The 23,901-nt window shown below is 50.3% G+C and overlaps 1 protein-coding gene across 1 annotated transcript in view; it reads right to left on the minus strand.

Moving 5' to 3' along the window:
• Window positions 1–21,809, minus strand: part of Lhx4 (LIM homeobox 4) — a 39,015-nt gene extending 17,206 nt beyond the window's left edge. Inside the window, exons 1-2 of the mRNA XM_020162873.2 lie at window positions 21,734–21,809; window positions 6,264–6,435 (exon numbers count right to left, since the gene is read on the minus strand). Of these exons, the coding sequence (XP_020018462.1) occupies window positions 6,264–6,435; window positions 21,734–21,809 (248 nt within the window). The remainder of the gene's footprint in view (window positions 1–6,263; window positions 6,436–21,733) is intronic.
• Window positions 21,810–23,901: the final 2,092 nt, after the last annotated feature.

Below are 23,901 nucleotides of genomic sequence, written 5' to 3' on the forward strand. Positions count from 1 at the left end.
CCATTAACCCCAGAACTGCAACAGCCTCTTCTCAGACCAATCGGGCTGAGGCCACCCTGCCCCAAATGACCCTCCTGCCAGAGCCAGATCCTGTGCTGCAGTTGAAGGTCAAGGGCTGCAGCTGCTGCCCATCGCTCTGGGCCACACTGGAAGGCTCAGCCTCCTGTGAAGGACACTCATGAGGGCTCCCCACCGCACCCCTACACTAAGATGTGGACATTAGTTCTAGTGGCCTGGCCTATGGCTGCCACTAGCTTCTCCACACACCCAGATCCCTGTCTGGCCACATCACTCCCAGCTTCTGGTCCCAGGACTCTCATTTTCTCTTCTTTTCCCAACCCTGAGAGGAACAGCACTAATAATGGTAACTACTGAGCACTTACTTCATATTACTCAAATTGCATAGTAACCCAAAAAGAGTGGCCATTTTTAGTCTAATTTTAGGATGGGAAGGTGAGGGTCTGTGAGGTCCGAGGCTCCAAGTTCACAATGAGCCTGAATTCAAGCCCCACACTTGTCCCTTTTATGAAGTCCACCTGCCCTCCCCTGTATGAACCCAAGTCCTGTGAGTCTCTGCCCACGGCACATATGCGGCATAGAGATCCTGCTCACGGAGGGACTGGGCCGAGGTCACCAGAGAAGCCACCCTGTGACAGCCAAATAGTGCGGTGCAGCTGAAACGCCATCCTGGGCTGCGGGATAAATCACCACGGCTTCAGGGACGCTGCCTACTGCCCTTGGCTGCCAGCCACAGAGACCGACAGGCTGGGGGGAAGGGCGGCGAGGCACAGAGGCAACGACAGCCCACCAAACTCTCGCTCCCAAACACTCTGGCCTCCCTCAAGCCCACAGGGGAACCCAGCTGTGCCCATCTTGGCCCACCCAGCAGGGCGAGGGCCTCAGGGACAGGAAGACATCCCAGAGAAGTGGGATGATTCAGGCAGAACCCCCGTGGATGGCAGCACCTACAGTGCCTGAAACTTTCCCCCCAAAGTTCCAGAGGCAGAGGTAAGCAGAGCCCTGGTGGCCCCCACAGCCTGGAATGTCCTGGAAGCCTGGCCCTTTACCTAAAACCTGTGCAAATCTTGCTTCTTCCACTCCATAGCTGTGTTTGTTTTTGTGTCATCATGATCAATGCTTTGTCTTATAAACATTCACAGAAGTCAACGTGGCTTGTCTATGCTGTGGTTTAGCCCCTGTCACCCTCTGCCAGGCTCCCCTACCTGGATCTGAGCAGCTCTCTGGGGTACAAAGTCATGTCCTCGGGAAGTTCTCAAAACTGGGGGAGGTCAAGGCAGGCGTAGTCCTAAGGGCACTCTCAAGTGGCCCCACGTCAGGGCCAGGCACCCAGGGATATCCACGAGGCATCTGGCTTTGTACTGGCCATGTTACTCGCCAGCTTTCTCCCCACTCTGTCGTCTGTGGGAGCTCCTCTTCACAGACAAGGGAAGACCTAGCCTCTTGCTTGACTGTGGACAAGCAGCTAAGGAAAGCTAGGACAGGAATTTATGAAGTTCCGCTACCTGGGTTCACCAAACCTCTCTGCTCATAGTGACTCCATTTTGCAAAATGCTCCTGTGTGTCAGGTCTCTAGTTGTAGAACAGTCACTATAGAATTCCTTTTTTTCCTGAAGGGGAAACTGAAGCTCAGAGATGTTAAGGACCTTGTCTAAGAACGCCCAAAACGCAAACCCGGCTTCTGGAGCAGAGAACCCATAGTGTCTGCACTGTGCTTCAGAGTGAGAGAGCTGCCCGGGCTCCTGATAGGACCTAGCTGGTGATGAGGAGGGGACCCAGAAGCCCTGCTCACAAATCCCTACTCTACTCTCCCCAGGTCCCAGTACCTTTGCAAGGAGACAGAGGACCCATGATATGTTAGACACATGGTCTGGAAAGGAGCTGCCTAACGCACACAAAACAAGTTGCTGTTGGCCCCTCAGTTTTTGACTGAAGTTATAACAGCCTTGGAGAGTATGTGCGTGGGAGGGGAGGGGCAATCCTAATGTTTGAAGCCTCCACTGGACCCAGAGCAGATCACAGCACCTCTCTTCTTGGATCTCAGAATCTTTGTGTCCTTTGAAGAAAGGACACTAAGGACCCAGGAAGCAAAATCAACCAACACAACCCAAAGGCAGTCCATGCTACTGAGCAAGAAAAAGAGTTCATACCTATAATCCCAACTAATCAGGGGGCTGAGATTAGGAGGATAATAGTTCAAGGCCAGCCCTGGAAAAAGTTAGCAAGACTATTTCAGTCAGTAAACAGTGTGTAGTGCAGCACACCTGTGATCCTAGCCAAAAGATAGGCGCTTAGCCAAGTGCCAGTCCTGGGCAAAACCATGAGATCCTACCTGAAAAATAACTAAAGCTAAAAGGGCTAGGTATGTATGGTTCCAGTGGTAGAGCACCTGCCTAGGAAATGTGAGGCCATAAGCACAAAAAAAGTAAAAGAAAAGAGTTCAACAGCCCCCAAAGAAAAATGCAACAACCACAGAACACAACCTCCCAGCAACACTTTTTCTTTGTTTAGGTACCTAACCAACATCGCCTCCTGTCGCCCATCACCAGTATTACCACTGCTCCCTGACTCAAGGCTGAATGAAGAAGTCTTGACCTCTGATTTTCCTGGGACCTTTCTCCACAGCTGAGATACACACCTCCAGGAGGCGCTCTACACATCACATCTTCATTTGTGAAACTACATAGAAGACAAGTAAGTGGAGGATGCCCCTGGGGCTGTGCAAAGCAGTGGCCCTGGCCCGTGATATGGGCAAAGAGATGAAAATGTAGGTCTGGGAACCACAGTGGTGTTGGGCGAAGCCAGTAAGTCCTGCTCCTGTCTCTGAACAGAGCTATGCGGCAGCTGCCAGAAAATGCAGTGGTTTTCTTTTTTCTTTTCATTTCTTCAAGGAATGCTGAGTGCATTCTGGGGTCTGCCGGGCAAGTTCAAGTACAAGGCACCTGTCATCTCCCAGGTGTGCCACAGGTGTAACTTCTACTGCAGCCAAGTGTGAGAGCAGAAAGAGACGTGGGGCTCCAGGGGCTGTCCCTCTCTCCTGCCCGCTCAGGTTCTCTGCTGGCTGCATGTGTACCATCTGAAAGCATCCCCAGCTCCCTGCGGATGGGAGGTGAAACCACTCTGACCCTGGACAACTTCCTTCCTTCCTATTTTTACCTAGGATGGGCCCTGTAGCTGAGATTTCCTTTCTAAGCAGCCTGGTCCCATAGCAGGCCGCAAATCCAGTGTCCTCACTGGGGACTTTGGAGGCGCCAGTCTTCACTTGTGATTGGCCCTATGTTGGTAGGAAGGAGTTCCTTCCCACAGCACCTGTCACAGAACTAATGATCTGAATTCAGCACCAAGCCCGTGGCCAGCTCCCTGCTTGCCAATCCTGCCTGACACAGGCATCCTGTGAAGCAGAGCAGTCCCTGGTGCAAGAGGGATAACTGCAGCATTTCCCAGCCTGACTTGCAAGACACCTTGCAAGATGCAGAAGAAATCAGTGGCCAAAGCCCTTGTAAACCCATTGTACAATTTACTCTTTGTCGCTCAAATCCAGCGAAGGCCTATGGGCAAGGCTCAGAGCTGAGTGCTTATGCAGGGAAGGAAGAATGAATAACGTATAGGCCCTTCTCTTCAGCTGACAAGAAAGATAAAGCAGGTGCACAAGGAATGAGCAGACAAAGCTGCTTGGGCTGCCACATGCAAGAAAGAAGGGTGTGATGCCTCCGAGGGGCCTCTTACCACCCAGGAGCTAGCCTCTGAGCTGCCATGGATGGATGGGAAGCCTTCTCCCTGGAAGAAGGAATAGCCTGGGCCAGGTGTGGAGGCAGGAAATGCAAAACCTGCCTGAAGAAAGGGGTGCCCATGTGGTGGGCATCAGACACCCTAGGAAAGCCATAAGCCAGGACTGGAAGCCCGAGGCGGGAGGCTCTGATGGTGGTGCTAATGCATCCAAGACATGCTGTGGGGAGCAAAGCCTGTGGAAGAGTTGGCGTGGGGTCAGGACCTGAGCTGTGAGGTAGGATGGCTCATCTGGCAGGAAGGCTTATGGGCTACAGTGAGGTAAATGGAGGACCAGTCAAGAGGTTACTGCTGAGCAACGCCCAGAAAGAACCAAACAAGGGCTATAGTATGGGGAGGCCATGGAGACAGGAGCTCAGGGGCACCTGCCTGGGTAAGGAAGTCTTATTGTTATTTCTGGCTTGTAGTGATCCCTCTACTCACACTCTTGGCCCCCCCCCTAGATCTAGGGACACCCTGTTTCCTTGTCATTACTTCTCCCAAACCCAACCCTACACCTGTGCTACTGCCACTTCCCTCTCCACCTCTCCCTTTCCCCAAACTACACTCAGCCAGACAGGATCCAAAAACCAGACAGAGCCCTGAGGCAATGCTGAGGGGCTCAAAGGGGCTCTCTGACAAGGAAGCCGTGTATTTGCGGCCCCGAAGGGCTCTGCCTGTACCCCACAGACTTCTCTGACTTGCCAGGCTGGAACAACCAAAATCCCTGTGGGCTCTGAGGTCTGATCCAGAACCATCTCAGTACCTTCCTTACATCTGTCCCTGGATGGACAAGAAGGTGACATGGCCTCCTGCTTCACCCCTGAAGCTCACTGGGGCCTCAAAGGAGCAGGGACACCCAGAGGATGGTGCACTGGTCACAGAAGCAGAAGAGTTCACCCCACCCCTGAGGCCAGGCCCTCCGCCTGCTTCCCCCTGCCCTTCTTGGACAATTTATGTTCACATGTGCACTCAGATCCACAATGCACTTGTACACATGTACGTGTACACAATGGAATTCACTCCATCCAGGGCTTCATGAGAGCTTCTGCGATGCTTGACCAGGGTGTCACGAGGCAAGAAGACTCTTGTCACCCACTAAAAAAAGATGTGCCTAGAAGGAAGGTAACTGCACAAACATCAGAGTAAAAGAAACAAGCTAGAGTCAGAGGTGGAGAAAGCAAAAGGAAGATTGGGAGAAGGGTGAGCCGTGCACCAAAAGCCAAGCTGAAGATGGGAAGGCCTGTTCCTCCATACGAGCCACCATGGACTAGATGGATGTGCCTGTTTGAGCCACCACACTGCCTCCTACAGTGTACACACTCAGACACACATGGAGAGAGCTGTACAGATTTGACCAAAGTGTCACGGTGACAACAAGCACAGCCTGAGGTGAGGTCACCCCTGTGATCACTGAGATCTATAGTGTGCTCTTCAGCTCACATTCTAATTCAGATCAGCCATTGAGAGGATCTGGAAGAAGTGATGTTCTGTGTCCAGGACTCTCCTTTCTCTGTGTTTCTCCCCCCTGACTCTCAAACACACATGCTCCAGAGGCTGAGCACCACTCCCTGGGATCGGTCACTTGTGCTAAAGGTTTCAGCCCTTGCTGGCCTCCCTGGCCACCCTGCTTCACTCCCACAAACATGGGCTCAGTGTCCCCACTGCCTGTTCTTGGCTTTGCTGTGGCTGTGGCTGGCTAGTCTGTGTTGGCTAAGGCACCAGCTTATGGGCCTACAGTAATGGATCCTATGACAGAGGTCCTAAACTAAGTGATCCAAAGCACCAATAGGACTTTTGAGATGGAGCCAACCCCAGAATGAAACACCCAGGACAACGCTCAAGTGACAGAGAGTTTGCCTAAGAACTTTGCCATGTTGACTTATTAACAGCCGTATGAGTTGGGAACTATTACTAGAAGCCCTGTTTTGCAGATAAACAATTTGAGACACAGAGAAGTTAGTGAATTGCCCAAGAGCACACAGTAAGTGGGTTCAAACCCAGGCAGGGTCTGGGCTCTTGACCATCACAGGAGACTGCCTCTTCATTGTGTTTCCATTGGTGCTGACATGGACACAGCGGGGTTAGACTCCTGCCAGGAACAGCCCTTCCTAGCCACTAAGGCCCTTAAAGCAGCTGGGGAAACAGCCACGATGGCTCCTCCAGCTGTGAGAGATGAACCTAAAGCTCCCACTCAGAAAATCTCTGGCCTCATATTGCTGAGTGCCCTGAGCCCAATTCATAAGGCAAAAAGAACAGCTTTGAGGAAGCCTGGCCCACACTCTCTGCTGTTCCCCACGCTTGCCTCCTGCAGCACTTAGCTAAAGCTGAGACACTGGTAGTGATATGGGCTTCGATCAGTGATGTGAGACATCCTGTCATCATCAGGACTCACTCCAGCCCCCAACCAAGGAGGATCCTTGGCCTCCCCACATCACAGGGCAGAGACAGCCAGGGTGGTGCCCACGGTTCTGACTCACTTGAAGAAGTCCTCCTTGCAGTAGACACTCCCCGCCCTGGAGAAACACCTGTCGGCCAGCTGCATCTGGCAGTCTGCACACTTGAGGCAGGAGCTGTGCCAGTGTCTGTCCAGGACCTTCAGGATGAACTTGTCCAGGATGTGCTGGTTGCAGCCAGCACACTGGGGTATCTCTGTGGGGAGAGGAGAGAGAGAGGCAGTGTGAGACTTTCACACAGCCCTGCTGACCACACCACACCCTTTCCAGGTGGATGCCTTCCCATGCTTCCTGTATTGGGAACAGATAGGACTCAACCCCTGCAGCTGCCACATTTTCACTCCTGTGTGGAAGCTGTGCTAGAAACGTCAGTCCCCAGAGTGAACCCTGCCTAGGCATGTACTAAGACTATCTAGCCTGAAAAGCAAATGATACAGGAGGTGCGGATGGGCCAAGGTCACAGGCCTGAGCCTGCTTAAGAGAATCTCAGCAATGTCATCAACTGCAACAGATGTTATGACTGGTTCAGTACATACCTCTCCTGATGTCCCACACTGATTTTCCAGACTCCCTTGCAGCTCAGTTCTGAACGTGACTGGGCGTTCACAAATCAGATGCACTTAGTGAGTCCCTGATTCAGAACTAAGTTAAATGGAAGGTTCAGTGGTAGAAAGCTTGCCTGCATTTGTGAGGCCCTGAGTTCAATTCCTAGCACAGCAGCAGCAGCAACAACAACAAAGACACTTGCATTTAAAACTTGTAGACAGGTCCTTGGGACATTCACTAAGCACCGTCAATAGCCTTGTCCAAACAAGTGCCACCTCAGACCCAATTAAGCCCAATCTCACCTGTTCCCTTCCTGATCTCCACACCACTAGCATTTGCTTGAGAGTCTGACCTGTTAGCCAAGGCCTTGTCTCTTGACCTCTTTCTCAGGCCAAGATACATACATGTGTCCACTAGGGTGGACCCTTGCTAATCTCCTCAGTTCCTCTTTGAGAAAGAAATTGTTCAACTAATAAGTACTTATCAAGTTCTGTTTGTCCAGCAAAGAACTAAGCACATGACTGCCACAGGAGTCCATTTAATTAGAGGAAAAGTGAAACATGGGGTAAGACACAGATTCTAGAGCTATATTGTCTGGTTTGAATTCTGACTCTACTTTTTTTTCTGTTTCCTTCCTTCTTTCTTTACATCCTTCCTTCCTTCCTTTCCTTCCTGTTGCTTTTCTTTTTGTTTGCTTTTTTGATTTTTGAGATAGGATCTTACTACCTAGTCCAGGTTGACCTCAAACTCACCATCCTCTGACCTCAGCTTCCCCAGTGCTGGGAATACAGGCATGCACCACTATGCCCAGCCTGGCTCTTCTTTTTCACCTTGGACAAATTTCATATCCTCTCTTTCTCAGTTCCTTACTTGTGAAACAGGGGTTTAATGGCAATAGTGCTTCATAGGCTTATTGTGAGGAGTAAACAAATCATTACATAATAAATTTTTAGGACAGGGACAGGTACACAGTGGGTACTCCATCAGGATTCCCTGTGATTAGTAGATGGGATTAACTGCACCAGCAATGCAAAGTTAGGCACCCGTGCTCATGGGCTTCACATCACTGAGCTTTGTTGTGACGCTCCAGTGGAGGCTCAGAATGTTCGGCATTACACAGCACCCCCCCCACAAACACACAGAGGCTTGGGGGCATCCCTGCCCACCTCCATGTAGGTGCTCATTCAGCCACACCCCTGGCTTCTCTTCAGGGACCACCACGGTTTGGGAGAGGTGACACTTGAGCTGTGCAGGGAGCATGAGGGGTGGAGAGCCAGGACAGTCCAGGCTTGGGCAAGGGAAACTGGGGACAACTCAGGGCCTCACAAATGTTAGGCAAGCCTTCTAGCACTGAACCACATCCCCAATCAAATACAAGTGTCATAATATTCGAGGCAGCTTTCTCTCTAGGTGGATTTTGATGTGTTTAAATTTTTCCCCAGTGCTTTCCCTGAGCTGGAGGGCTGGAGGATGCAGACAGAGGCAGCCAAGCCAGAGCACTCCCAGATCAGGGAAATGGTTCACTGACAAAGGGTGCAGACCCAGCAGGAAGGGAGCACAAGGCCCTTACTGTGGTTCTGTGCAGCTGGAGTGACACTGGAGCCCTGAGGGTGGCTGCCCACAGCCACCTCTGGGCACCGCTGTGCTTTGATGCTGTGGGCCCTGCAGGGGCTCCTTTGTGCATGCAAACCTCTGGATTCTGCTGAGGGGGCATCAGCACCACGACAGGCCTGTTCACCATGACAGCTGGTGGGAGGAGGGTGGCTCCTGGGTCACAAGGACCAAGTCTTACCAAATTGTTGTAACTGGCCTGGATACAGCCATGTTTCTCCTCCCAACCACAAATGCACGGGATGAGGGTGAGGATGTTTGCCCATAAAATTTATTTCCAGCACGGTATCTACCAGGAGACTTAATATAATGAGAACTGGAGAGCGAATACATTAGGGCTAATGGATGCAGGGAGCTCAGAGGCCTGGGAGGCAGACAACATGGCCTTGGGGAGCAAAGCCCACAGCAGACAGACAGACAGCCATTCCAGCCTGGAACTGGGCTAGCTGTTTCCCCTACCCGCTGGCTCAGGCTGCAAGGTCCCAGCTAGAGGTCCTCAGGAGAGCCCTGTGGGCAAGCTGGAACCTTGGGTTTGGCAGGAATGTAAGGGATCATGTGAGAGTGCCTTTTAGTTAAAAACCCAAAACCTTTCTCACTGTATTCCACTGTCAATTGAGACAGACAGACCCAAAGGCACAGAGAAAGATAATTTTTTAAAGTAAAGACTCACAATAAGCAACAATAACAGTGCAGCCAAGTAGTAAGAGCCCATTGTGAACTATGCCAGGGCTTGAGTATATACTAACTCAAGGAAGCATGCACACAATTAAATGAGGAAGGTATTGTCATTCCCATGTCACAGATGAGAAAACTGAGACCAGAGGGGTCCAGCTGTGTGCCCAAGGTCCCACAGTGAGGGAGCCTGGATATGAATGTTAGCCTGTGCTAACTGCCCCCCCCCCAAGATAAGCTAACTTTGCCTGAGTGCTCAAGGACCAAGCCATCACCTTACCTGTCTTGACCCTGTCACTTTACAGAAAGGAGGGAGACCATCTCAAAGTTGCTTCATGGACAGTGACAAGGAAGTAGATGAGCTACTGGCCTCTCGTGCACCGTAACGTTTGGGCAAATGTTTAAGACAAAATTTAGACTCTCTGTGCAAAACATACATCATATGGGATAGACACCGATGCCCAGGGGAAGGCTGGAAGCAGGAAGCCCTGTCTACAGATCCCCTCCACCCAACTGTGAGAGGCTGGCTTGTTGATGACCTCTGTCAAGCTCAGACCCACCTCTGTTCATGAGAAGGTGACTCGTGAACTCAGGTCTACATGGCCCCTTTACAATTAGTGAGAACTGTCAACCACCTGGAAAATTTTCAGAAAGCAACAACTTAAGTCTTTTTTGGCCATGATAAATTGTTGTTGTTAGTGTTATTACTTTATGATTTGGAGGAAAGAAACAGGACAGAGATAATATAGATTTCCTACCAGAAATAGTTGTAACCAACATTTTCAAGGGGCGAGAGGATTTCCACATCCCTACTAAGCTCACCTTATTTCATATAGTATTTGGCAGTATCATGGAGCCAACTTTAAAAACTGGAATTTAAACAGATTCTTGGAGTTATGAAATACAGAATTTGATCTATAAACTCAGTTTCCAATATGTGGAATCATTTCATTTAAAATGAAAGTTTTTATCTTAGCTTCATATAGTGTTCTGTGGTGATATTCTCTGCAGAGGGTCAACTCAGGCATAAAAACCCTTGGAATAGCCAAGGAATCGACAGAGATGCTTAATCACACAGTGCAACACACTCCCTATCAGCAGGGCCTGGCTACCAGAGCCCCCGTGTCCTACAGAGTGACATGGCTCAAGACACTGGCCTAATCCACAGGGAAAAACACCTGCAGGTACATAGACACCTTCACTATCCACACAGACACTCACTCACTCACACACACACACACACACACACACACATATACAGACATGTATATTCACACATAGGCAGACAAAAACACCAAGAAAGATAGAGACCCATGCACTCATATATATATATATATATATATATATACAAGCCTTGCCTGGCTTGACTGTCATTTTATAGAGGGAAAATGCAGGCAGAGAGATAGTCACAAAACTGCTCCTTGCACAGTGACAAAGGAATAGATGAGCCACTGGTCACAAAGGCACACACATGTACATGGCTCTGCTACACACACACAAACATGCACATGTTCATAAACATTCAAACATACACAGCTTAGCACAACACATACTCATGCTCTCCTACACAAGTAACACACGTGCACACATGCATCCTCATACATAAGCTGACATGTGTCACTCTAAGCAAAGCCAATTTTTCTGAAGTCCTGCTCAGTAGAAAGGAAGCTATCACTGACACAGGGAGCTGTCCAACCTGAAGTGTTGAAGATAGCCAGGAATAGCTAGGAAACAGAAAGCTAGGGGGAAAACATTTCTTCCAATACCTTTTGGAAAGGGTTCAAAAATATTGGGTGACTTTGAAAGTTTTCAATTCTATATAGAGTTTGGACCTTCAAATCTTTAATGTCTGCCAAGTTGATCACAGATTGGAGTCAGACCTGTCTTGAGACCTTTAATGTAATCTTGGGCAAATTACTATCTTTGAGCCTTGGATTTCTTATCTATAAAATGGGAATAATAACCCCAGTCCATTCTCATTATGTTATGATCACATAAGCTAATGAGCTCCACAGCAGCCTTACCCACGTTCAATGGCCAGCTCCCTTCTCCATTATCTCACGGCCGGTCACCAACAAGATGAATTTATAGATTTAATGTGTGTCAAGATTATTTCATATTTCACTAGTTCCCCCAATATACTTTTTCCTCTCCGTCACTTCAACAAAATACTCAAAATTCTCTTCCACACTCTTAATTCTAAAGCTCCAGATGTATACCCCTTTCTAATTGATATCATCCTGGATGATAAACAGCAACCTTACAATGCACCTTACAAAAGTTCAGTCTCTTTGGAATAAAGAAATCTAGCGGATTCCTCCTTAGAATGAAGGCAAATTTGCCTGGCCTTGTTGTCCTCCTCCCCTCATGTAAATGGGGAGACAAAGAGGTTGAGGTCACCAGTTGCCTGACCTCACTCATTTTTGCCTGTGTGTGTCCAGGTAAGAGTGGAGTGGAATCAAATTAATACTGGAAGCTTCTAGCACTTTTTAAAGAGACATTTGAATTTCTAAATGACAGTGAGTATTTCCTATTTGATATGAAATGGCTATAGACCCGCTCAATAAGGAAGTGAATAAGACCCACCCATGAACCTCAGTGCACCTGAAGTATTGCAGTAGGGGACTACCAGGTCTATTTTTCAGAGTAGCCCACAAGAAATTGGGCTCTGTTTTTAAAGACTCGATTCCTTCATCAGAAGTTTCAGAAAGCTGGGAAGTAGAAGAGACTAAAAGGTCTGATGTAGTCTGTTGCAGACCGAATTGCCATACCCCTCTGGTGATCTCTAATAAGTACTGTGCATTTTTATTTCCTACTCACGTTTCTTCATTTCCAAGAAACTGCTCTCAAGGAACCAGGGGCCACCAAGAAATATTTCATAGAGGGTTTGCATTTGTTTGATCGATTTTAATTGTTTGAAAAATGGTGTTTTCTATCTCCTTGGTCACAGAAGATCAACAAAGGGCAGGAAAAAGAATTCCACTAAAAAGTGTACCACTAGAACCAACACACCTGACAACGACTTCTAAAATGTATTTAAGAAAGTGGACCTTTCTGAGAAAATGAATCACAATTTCAAATATTTCCACTGGAGTCATATAATGTTAATGCATTACTTTAATATTTTTAAAACTAAGTTATTTTGTGCTGATAGAAATAATGTTCATTTTGAATATGCTCTGAAACCAGAGTAACATTTTGTAAAATTTGAACTTTGATATACCGCCTTCAAGTCCTGTGAGACATTGATTTTTTAACTGCCTTTTGGACAGAGTTTCTTTCTTCATAATTCGTCTTGGCACCCTAATGCTTAGGATAAGATTTTCTTGCTGCTTTCAAAAAAAGGAACTGGGGTATATGGGAGACACTTTCAGGGTTCCTTGTTTGCAGACCCCATAACATTCCTGCTCCCTGAGCTGGGCCATCTCCTTGGCACCCCAGGGAGTACTCCAGTCCACTCTAACAGAATGGAAACCCTGATCCTGGTCTCTGAGTATCTTAAGATCACCAGCACTCTGAACCAATCAAATCTGCATGCTCATTTACTCTTTCTAGACATGAAATGAAATATGAGAATAAGGGTTTTTTTCCCTAAGGGTCACGGTTGGGGGATGAATTGGTGATAGAACCTTCTTTTTCTCCTGCACAGTGTCTGGGCTGCTTCCACCCGTGCTCAGCAAAGTCACCTCTTTCTGGGACTTTTTCACCCTAAATCCTTTTGCAGGTAACTTTACCTAAATAGTTGGTTGGTATATGTTTCCAAAACCAATTTTGTTCGCTAAGTTTCTTTACTTTCTTTAAATGGGGTTCTAAGGAAATACATATACAACTGAAATATTGTTCAGATGTTTTTCTTGGAATTTTCCATCCCTGTCCCACATATAAGGAGGGAAAAACAACAATAAGGAGGCTGCTCCATCACTTCAGGTTACCTAAGTATGAAAGCAGGAAGGCAGTTTTCACGAGGCAGGCCTGGGAGATTCTCCAGGTGTGTGTGTGGGTGTGTGTGGGGGGGCTCACTGATTCAGTCTGGGAATAACTAATTACAGGTGTAGCCACATTTAAAACCACAGAACCAACCAAGTTACAGTACACCTGCCTAATTCACACTGAGTTCTGAAATATCTAGGTCTAAGAAGTAGAATAGAGATATAATTAAAATTAAATTAAAACTCCATGACTAGCTAACTATTTCAAAAATAAAACTTTCCAACTCAGAGTTGCCACCATTGAGATGACGATGGAATCCTATTTTCTGAGCACAAGTCCCTTTTCTAATCACCTGATAATTGTGACCTAAGGAACCAAGGACTGATACAGCCTTCCGCCTACACACAAGGAAGTCTGAGTCCCAAGGTTGAATCCATAACAACAAATCATGACTAGATGTGCCCAGTGTTTCCTGCCTCATTCCTGGCTCTTCATTTGTCAATAAACGACTTACTTCATATTTACCAAACAATTTATAGTTTCCTTTTTTATATTTTCACTTATTCTACACCAGTGCATTTTGGAGAGACCACAATACAATTTCCCAAAGTGTCTTTTAAAATTCCCCTTAAGCAATTTTCATAACCTACCAAGAATTATCTCAAAATAACAGCACAAAAGCACAACACATAAAGGGAAAAAGCATACCGAAAGAACATGCCAGCCACAAAAATACTGGAAAAATTCTAATTGTAAAAACCGTCAGCCCATTTAAGGTAAGTCATATTCTCTATCATAATGATATTCACTTACATGCTTTAAAATACATTAACTTCCAAGAACCTTGTTATCTAATTTCTAGTTTGTTTTGACAAATTAGCAACTGGAAGTCAGATAATCCTTCTGGTATCAGAAATGAGCACACCTAAAGCTGTCCTTTCCCTTCATTTCCCTTCTGGAATCCTTTGAAAACTCATCCTATTTGTTTTACTAGGTGGTCTGAGGTCCCTTTAAAATCTCCTTTGTTCTTTTTCTGCTTAGACAATTCAAAAATAGTAAGTAAAAGAGCAGAGTCAAAAGTGTCCTAGAGATCATTTTGATGTTACCATTTTAAGGCTGTAATATGGATCAATATTTTAATAGTCCAGCAGCAACTGAAATGCACAATGTCAATATATATTTACTGGGCGGGATAATCTTCCAGAGATATTGGCATCGAAAGGTATACCTCAGTAGGATATTGAATATTTTCAGTAACTGCAAATGAAACAGAAAATGACACTAAACACATCCATGACAGTGTATGGAAATGCTGTACCACATCTCTCTTTCCACTCCATTTTCACATTTAATCATTGCTAAATCTCCACAACGTATTTTTCTGTTGTCTCATTCCACAGCAATATTCTGTATGTCTGGCAACCTCTTCCTCACAAGAAGAAACTTTCAATTAATTTGGCTGCGAGTTTTGCTCTATTAAGCTATTCCGCAGAACCGATCCCTTAACCCCTAACACTATAATTAAAGCAAACTATACTTTATAGGGATTTAGGGGTGAAGTACCACAGTAAAACATATGTGGCTAGACCCAGACTGACAGATCAAAAGGGTGGAAAGAAATCCACAAAAATACCAGCAGGAGTTAGGACACACCTCCCAAGATGATTATCCAGCCAGCCACTAATCCAGTCAACTCAAGTCCATTTTCCAAGGGAGAATCAATTTCAATTTTGCCAATTAAGCCAACCTATCCACCTACCCCCAACAATAGTGCCTCAAAATGGTTGATTTGCTCTCCGTTTGGATCAGGGCTCCTATAAAACTGAGGACTAAAAATGGTAAAAGCTCATAGCAGCATCTGTTTGGAGTTGATTTCTTTCTGCTATAAACAGTAAGGGGAGCCCAGATCTAGGGTGGCTTCTGCCTTACACCTGGCACCTGTGCTTCTCTCCCAGGGCTATTAGAGGGTAAGAGACGGGTCTCACCACCCTGCACCCTGCTGGACACATGCCCTCCAAGAAAACCCCTGTGTTGTGAATTCTGGCCTAATCTCATGTTCCTTCCAGCAAAGATTTCACTAAGCTGAGAAGGGCGAGGGGGAAGAAGACAATGAGACATTGGGGAGGGAGAAAGAAGGAAAGAGAAGACTTCCAGGCTGCGGAGCCATGGTGGAATTTTACTAACACCACTAGACTCTGTTTGCTCACAACTGTATTGAGAGCAGTGTTAACACTCATTCCAAGAAGGGAGAAAAGGCAGAAAATCATCAGAGAAGCAAATCCCCCTCCCCACTCAGCCACCTCCAAATCCAGTGTAGGTGGTAAAGTCTCCGGAGCTGCCACAGCAAACAGCAGTTTCTCCAACCTTGGCTTTCCCAAAGTGGGTAATACCACTCCTTTCCTCCTCTTGTCAGCTAGACCCCTTCCAAGTCTTTGTGTGCGCCAACCTTCTCAGAACTATTCCTGATAAATTTCCCTAATTGAAATAAATGGCACAAGGTCTCTCCATCCAACTCCACCAATCCTCCCCCATCCACAACTCTTCAATTGGAGGAGGGACACAAGTTCCCAACCAGAGAAATCCACCAAATATCCTTAACCCCTGCCTTAAACAAGAGGCTAACAGGAGATTTCTTAATGTAATAGAAAGAATTGGTTAATCCCCGTTAAGGAATTATCCATTCCTGCAGGACTGGAAGCACCTCTTCCTGCCCTGGCTCTCCATCTCCTCCTCCGCAGCCCAGGGCTCTCTCTGCTAATGTGGGTGCTAAGTAATCACTAATTGACTGTAAGACAGAGTGAAAGGGCACTAAAATCCGAAGCAAATGGGAAATCAAGGACAAAACAAATATTTAGGACTTGAGGCTTTCTACACCTGGTCAACGGGGTCATCAGGTCACTGTTCAAAATACAAGAGCCCCTGTGGTCGGTGGTTTTGTCTACTCAATGGGAAGAAATTGCTTTGTTGGTTTCCCGCCTTGCCGGACACCCAACCTCACCTGTACGAGGACTCGGTTTTTAAAATTACCCCGGTATTTGCGATCTGGTAGGCGGTCTCCTAGACAGCACGTTGCCCTAATCCCCGCAGCATTCAGCCTACATTCTTGCCTTAACCTCCTTTGTTTTGGGTATGTCCGGAGGGAGGTGCACAAAGCTTTCTGCGCTCCGGGTTTTAGGTTTTATCCTGCCCCAGCTTTTCTAGTAATTTTTTCCCTTCTCCATTAGTTTCTCCCTTCAGATCTCTTTATAAAACAAGTTCGCACCGTTGTGTGAAAACATTTAAAGGATTTTTTAAAAGTCCAATCCTGGAAAAATACAATCTTGGAGTGACTCATGATGAAGCCCTGCGCTGGGTCCCAGGCCAGCTGCGGCCTTCTCCTAAGTAAGGTGTGTGCAACCCCGGCGCACGGTGTCACCAACTCCCTCCCTTCTGGAATGTCATTTACATCCCTGACCCGGTCTCTCTTGAGTAAGCCACGTTTCCAGCCCAGGTCGAGGTCCACTAACCCTGGGCTCCGACGCGGGCAGAACCCGGCAGAACTGTGAGCGGCCGCCTCCCTGAGCCAACGATAAAGATTCGCTCCCAGCTTGCCAGGGGTTAAAAAGCCACGGGAAAGCTCGTGCAGCGGGCGTTGGGGCTTAAGCTTTATCTTTCCAAAAGCTTGGTGTAAAACCGGCATGGAGTGAGGTGATGTCTTCGCGGACGCGCTGTCGGCGCTCGCGGCACCTGCCGCCCCTCTCCTCGCCGAAAAGTCCCTGTCACCCTCTAAAGATCAGGGAACAAGTCCCAGGCTTGGCCAATCCCATTTCAGTCACCGGCTGCTCGGGAGAATAAGCCCGGGTGCAAGGCTCACAATGGATGGAAGGAACGGGACAAGTCACCGGAATGCCGAGGTGGCGCGCGGTGATGCAGAGGCAGTTCCTTCCTTGTCCCCTTCGGGTCCCCACCTCTACCCGGTACTGCGGAACGCGCAGTGCACAAAGCCGGCTGTCACAGAGGGATAGCCCTGTTCGCTTGGGCCTCCGCGGGCGAGTTCCCTAAAACCCAGGGCACACGTCGAGCAATGGCCGGGGACTTCGCGCCTCCCGTAGGTGCGTAGTCAAGGTTCATTAATGGAATTAATTCACCAACTCTTCCCAGGGCCACCCAAGCCGACGCTGGCTCGCCCGCGGGGCAGAGACACCCTGCCCCGGTCGCGACGAGGTCATGCAGGTCGCGATCCTGGACCTGAGGACAGTACTGCCGCTCAGCCCTGCCTGCTTCTGGTTTTCCGCGGCCAAGCGAGGAAACAAACTCGCGTTAGGTCCTGCTTCCTTTTCTCAGTCCTGACTTTCCAATTTCCTAGGACATTGAGAACTGCAATCTGCAGACCTTTACCCTTCACCCGCTCCGCTGCCACCTTCCTGCCGGGGTTTAATCGTTAATTCTGCAGCCTGAGTGCACTGGAACCGCGGATCCTCAAACTTCTCCCTGCCCTCACTGCCCTTTCCGACCGGGGCCACCGAAAGGAGGACATCAGACATGACCCCTCTCGCCCCTCGCGCGCTCGCTGCCTTCTGCTGCCCGAACTGGGCACTGCCACGGTCCCCCAGGTTTCTCCAAATTCCTTTCTGGGTAGTTGGTAGCTCTGGTCAGGGTCTGGGAAGGGATCCTGGCGGCTTAGGGAATTCAAACCCCCAAACCCCCAAACCCCCTGGCTCTAATCGGCCGGCGGGGATAGCCAACCTGGACCTTTAAAAATTGGCTGGTGCATGAGAATACTTTGGTGAAGCAAAATATCGGTGTCAAAATTCTGAAATTCTTTATCGGAACCTGATAGAATGAATCTCTCTTCCCTCATATATATATAACGTTTTCGTGTTTGTTTTTTTTTCTTTCTTTCTTTTTTTCCTCGCACTGGGAGACAAAGGCAGGAATGGAAAGCAGGTAACTGAGACCCAGAGTCTGAGGGAAGTCCTGCCTGGGAAAGGAGTCTGAAAGAACCTCCATCAACAGGACGATAAACATCGTGGGGGGGGGGCAGAATTCGCAATACGACCTGTGCTGGAAGATTTACCCCACGCACCCGGAAGGAGCCTCGGAAAGGGATGAAAGAGTAGTGGAGCGTCCTAGAATAGTCCTAAACCCAGAGTCTACTAAATGCAAAATACAGTCGCCTTTCTCCACAGCTTCGGGATTCACAGGAGCGTGCAGTCCTTTTAGCAGAGAGAAGGGGGCGGGGGGGGGGCGGGAGGCGCCCCGTGCTTGCTTTTCATTTACCACCCCCAGTAAATGAAAAGCTGGTCTCTCCCTTCTCCCGCAGAGATTGCCCCCACTCTGCCGCCAGCAATCCGGGGGCCGTGGGTGTCCATGGTCCTTGTCCTTGGTGCCGGAGAAGATTACAAAACCGAGGGCAAAGGGCGGATAAAACTGCCCACAGTTCTATACATCCCGAACTTTTCTGGATCTCCTTAGCCTGCAAGAGAGGCCAACAGGATCTAGATGCGTGGAGAGACTGATGAATTTTGAGTTTCAGAAGCAGCTCCGGAGGTGCAAAGCCGCTCTGGTCTGGCACTGTGAGAACCTCGAGTATTTAGGCCCGGAGCCCATCCACACCGCCCCCAGAGAGACGCAGCACCCATTCAAAAGGGCCCTCGGCGCGCTCTGGAAGTGATCGGCTAGTGCCGCCTTCTTCGGACAGAGCATGCCAGTCATCCCGAGCAAGTAAAGGTGTTTTGAATTCCTTGGGCACCGGCCAGAGGCGGGAGCTACTGACCAAACGGAAATCTACGCGGCAGGGACTCTACTTCCCCACCCACGTTGTTCTTGGGATCTCTGCAGGTGGGAGTCGACGCCCAGAAAACTGGGGACGGAGCTGCAGCTCTTTGGGGCGTTAGCGGGTAGGACCTCAACGCCCCCGAGGCTGTCGGGGCCTGGGGACCCGCACTGGGGCCGCAGGACCCCTGCGGGGTGAAGCGCAAAGAGGGCAAGGATGGCGGCGCTAACCAGAAGCCCACCTAGAGTTGGCGGTGGCAGGAGGCAGGGGTAGGAAAAAAGACAGGATCGTGGACAGAAAATGGATAAGGAAGGGGAATTATTACACTGCTTGGTAACATTTTCCTGAACGCATTGCGTTTCACCCATCCTCAAATAAGCAACATAATATTCCTACTGCTGCCTAAACAAGCTAGATTTAAACTCCTAAAATGCCATTTGAGGTTAGGGCACCAGGTTCACTAAGGTTGGGTATTCCTGGATTGTGGCTCCAGTGCACAGTCCATATGTGGTGTCTCCTGGTGAAGCGGAACGCATCTGTGTGAGCGAGCGGCAGGACCCCAACCTTCTACTGGAGGGGTTGGAGGGACCGCTGTGGGAAGGACTTTTGGTTGTCTTCCCTCCCCAGGGCTTATCAGCCCACAGCCAGAGGCCGTCTTCTTCCCTCAGGCCCAAGGGTATGCTTAAACACCTCCCCAACACCACCAGTCTTAGCCCACTGGGCCCCAAGTCCCAGGGAAGAGAAAGGTGTTGTATATGTGAGAGAGGGGACCACGCCCCATTTGTCCTCCAGTCCCAGCAGCCAGCGGCCAAATCTGCTGCAAAAGAAGGAGAGAGAGAGAGAGAGAGAGAGAGAGAGAGAGAGAGAGAGAGAGAAAAGAGGCAAGAGAGAGAAAGGAAGGAAGGAGGAAAAGAAAGAAAGAAAGAAAAAGAAAGAAAAAAGAAAAGAAAGTCTTCAGGGATCGAGTCCCTCAATTTTGGTTGGTGCTTCCTCCGACCCAGATCACCCAGCCCACGCAAGGAAGGACTGACCGCCCCCTCTGGGTAGGCTTTCTGGGCCACCCCGAAGTGAGAGTTCCTTTCTTTACCTCCTTAAGTTTTCCACAGTTTGAACCCAGACTCCGCCTTGGCGAACTGTAGTCTGAAGGCGAGTTCTGGACATTTTAGGAAAGCGAGTTCCTGACGTCGAACATCATACTTGTCTCTGAGCAAGAGAAACACAAATCAAGACAAACTAAGAATCTATCCCCCGCCCCCCCTCCCAAAAAAAAGGCCGTCAGAGGAGAGCCCAAAGTCCTTCGTTTCTGTCCTAACAGTATAGGACACTTATAGACAACATCCATTAGAGTCCAGACACACCGGGTACCAAGGACATGAATCACACACATACACCCTTCCCCACTCCCCTCGCTCACAGCTACATGCAGCTTAAGGACTTGAACACTTTTGCCTAGGTTCGTGTTTCTGTTCGTGCAGGGGCTGAGAACTCACTGGGTCTCTCCCCGTGGGGCGTAGCGGGATCTGTGAATCTCTTAACGCCTTCTACAGAACAATCTTAGCAGTAAATTTCCCAAGGTACAGCAGACCTGAAGCTGTGTGTCAACATGTGACACAAAAAACGGTAAATGTAGAATATAGTCAAGAAACAATCTAACCAGGCTACGATGAAGCTATCCTCTTCCACTCCCTTCGGGAAAACTTCCCAGCGAATCCCAGGTCTCTCGCTTGCCAGCTTTCCCTTTGAGGTCTGCCGGGACGGAAACCCTGCGATGGAGAGCCAGGGCGCAGGAGGGCGCGCTGGTGCGCCCTAGTTCGTAGGTAGTCCCCATCCCAGGGTGGGCCGACTCACCCTATGTCCTCGAGGACATAGCTATCGCACCACTAAAGAAGTCGCAGGCGGAAGTACAGCCCCTTGGGAAGCGGAATAAGGGTACCCTTTATTTTTTCCAAGGTGCTCAGGAAGGCGGATCTGAACACCCGAGCCGGTGGAGCTGGACTTAGGCTGCGTCCGCTGCGCGCGCGCGTCCTACGCTTGGAGACCTGTTCTGGTCTTAGCACAGACTCTCTGGCTGACTCTCTGTTCTAGAGTCAGAGACAGAGACAGATTCCCTCTCGGAAAATTTCTGCGTGCGCACACCGGTACATGCTGAAAGACCTAGGGAAAAACACTCCCCAAGCTCGCGCCGCCTTGCTAATTTCAAGCGCAAGAAGAAAGCGAGAGGGTTAGCAAAGCGCCCACACACCTGAGTCTCTTCCCTTCCAAATCCCAGCCACACCGATCGCCTACCCTCGACTGCGCAAAGAGGGGACACCGAGTTAACTTCGTCCCAGCGCTCTCCCGTGCTCCGCATTCCTTGGGTTGCTGGAATGTGGCGAGCAGATTCCCTCACTAGGAATACTCGGTTCCCAGCGGCGCAGGTGGTTGGCGCCGCAGGCAGCGGCGGCTGGGGACTTATCAGGCGCGCTCGTCAGGCGCACGGGCCTCGGAGAGCGAGTGGGTGGCCCGGACTTCCCCGCCGCCAGCCCCGGGGGGTGGGGTAGGGGACCCTCTCTACAACTTCCCACCAGCTGGGGTGAAGTTGCACTAGCGATCCTTCTAGCTTTGACCGTCGCCCCGGAGGAAAAATGATTTAAAGAATCACCCTCGCCCTCAGGACCGCCTGCAGCTCGCACCCCCGAGTGTCCCCAAACAGCACCACTCCCCAGCGTTCCCAGAAAAGCCACAGGCTGGAGATGCCGGTGTCGGTACCCTTGGCCCTCCTTGAGCAGGGTCCAGGAAGCTTTCACATTCTGCTCCAAATAGCCAAGAGCCAGGCCCTTCAATCATACTGTCCGGTGCCCCTGCCCTGTGACCGCCTCAGCACCCCGGCCACCGGCCCTCCCGGCCAGAGCCACTAGCAGCGTCCGGCCTGCCCGCACCAGCTGAGGCTGTTAGCTGTCTTGTTATCAAATTAAACCAGCGAGAAAGGGGGTTGTCTTACGTTGCATCGGCACACCGAGCATCTCCGGGAGCCCCTTGACAGCCCCCTCCGCGGGGACAGCCGCGCTCTGCATCATCTTGGAGTGAGAGTCAGCGAGTCGCAGTCTACGGAGATCCCTCGCTCTCTCCCTCTAGCTGGATTCAGAAATTTGAAAATAATAATAAAAAAACCAACCAGGCCGCTGAAGTCACAGTGGAAGCCGGGGCCTGCGCCTCTCCCGAAGGACTCCACTGGCTGGCCGGCCCCCTCCCCCGCCAGTCCTCAGTCTGTTTCAAATCCCTTTGATCTCGCTCTCCCGGGTTGGTGCACATCCCGGGTTGAGGAGACGCTGTTGCTGCAGCTCTGGCTTTTTTCCCCTCCTCCCCTGCCCGCCTCTCTCCCCCTCCCCCTCCACCCTTCGCGTGCCGGCCGCCCGGGAGGCCGCGGTCACCCAAGCATTTTGATTCATTCACACTGCAGGAGCGGCCGTGACGTCGCTTTCCGCAGGGAAGCCCGCCCTTCAGCCAGTACCCCCACCTCGCAGCGGGCGGCGGACCCGGGCCGGAGTGGGGGTATCCAGGCGCCCCAAGTGAGGCCAGAGGTGCAGGAGGGCGGGGCCGCATGGAGCGGGGCGTGGCCTCGCAGCCCCTCCCCCACCCCGCCTTGCAGGCTCGCGCCCCGGCTATAAATACTGCGGCTGCTGGGCCTTGGTAGCAGGTGGTCCCGGACAGCAGCGCCCACGGCTGGCTGCGCTTTGTGGGTCTTGCGGAACTCCCCGGCCAGCGGCTCCTGTCCTCCGTGCCCCTCCGTTTGAACCTCGAGGCGGGGTGGGGCAGATCAGACCCTTCGGAGGCCCGGGCCGCGGAGCCGTGTCTTCCCCTCGCGCGCTCTCGGTCCCCGGCATCTCTCCGCCGGACCTAGTGGGTTCCGTAACCGGGTGATTCTATCCATCCTGCTCCTCCTCTTCTCTGGCTAGTTTCTTTCCCGCCGCCACTTCCCAGCCCCTGCTCGGTCTCCCCCGCGTCTGGCTGAGACTGGGCCAGGGACAGCCTGTACTCGGCCCGGAACGCGCGAGTCACGCAGGGGGCGGCGGCTGTGGGCCGACAGGAGGAAGGCAGCCAGAGGCCGTGCGCACAGGTGGCGGGGTTCGGGTCCCCGTGCACCCCTCCACCATCACGCCCCCCTCCCCCCGCACGCCGCAACCTGCAGCTCCGATCCCGTATTTCCCTCGCTCTCCGGGGTCCCGAGTCCGAGTCCCACTCCTCCCCGGCCCCTTCTGTCGGTGTCCACCCAGACCTGTCCTCTTTGGTCCTCAGAGACTGCTCTGCCTTGCCTGCTGCAACCGCGGGCGCTTTAAATAATTCCCGGCCACGTGTGTGCTGGGTGGCGGCTAGCACACGGGCAGCAGGGGCTGGTGTGCTATTGTATTTATAAGACATATATATTTACACGTGCTAATAAGAAGACGTTCTTAGGCCCGCGCGCGTAAAACAATTCCCATGCGAATTCCTGGCGGAAATAAAACAAGGCCCAGGGTCCGGACGAGGTCTCCCCTGGAATCGCCCACCTCACTAGCCCTCGGTTCAGCAGCTCTTGGGGTTCCTGCCCCAGCCACATCACCACCCCGAATTTCGTTCAAAGATGAAAATAGTTGTTTCCTCCCAGCCTAATGGGATCCCACTAGGGTGGGAAGGGGGTCTACTCAGTCTTCCTGAGCATTCATTCCCAGCGCTTTCCTCTGGCGTCCCCAAACCAGGGACACCTGCCCACCTTTCAGGGTTAGTGAGGAAGAACCATGGGGTGGAGCAGGGTGCCATGGCCGTCTGTGCTGCTTTGAATTTGTCTCCAATGAGGTCACAGTGTCTTCTATGTGTCGTGGTACTGGGCTGGCATCCTATCTTCTTCTGTTTACCTGAGAACTGACTCCAATGCGCAGAGAATTATGTGCAAGAAAAAAACAGCAAAGAACTGTGATATTTTTAGGGTTTACCAAAATGTTTTCTACAGAAATACAACTAGTGAACAAACACATGGGAATGTCAGCTTTATTCGCAACGAAAGGCATGCAAAAGAAAGCTACACGGTCCTCAACTCCAGTAGGTGACCAACTGCAGGAAAGACCGGTGAGGGTGCTTTGAAACTGGTACCCTCACAAATATTGCTGGGGTGCTTTTAAATGCTTACTATTC

This window comes from Castor canadensis, chromosome 11 (assembly GCF_047511655.1).
Source record: "Castor canadensis chromosome 11, mCasCan1.hap1v2, whole genome shotgun sequence".
Taxonomy (NCBI): Eukaryota; Metazoa; Chordata; class Mammalia; order Rodentia; family Castoridae; genus Castor; species Castor canadensis.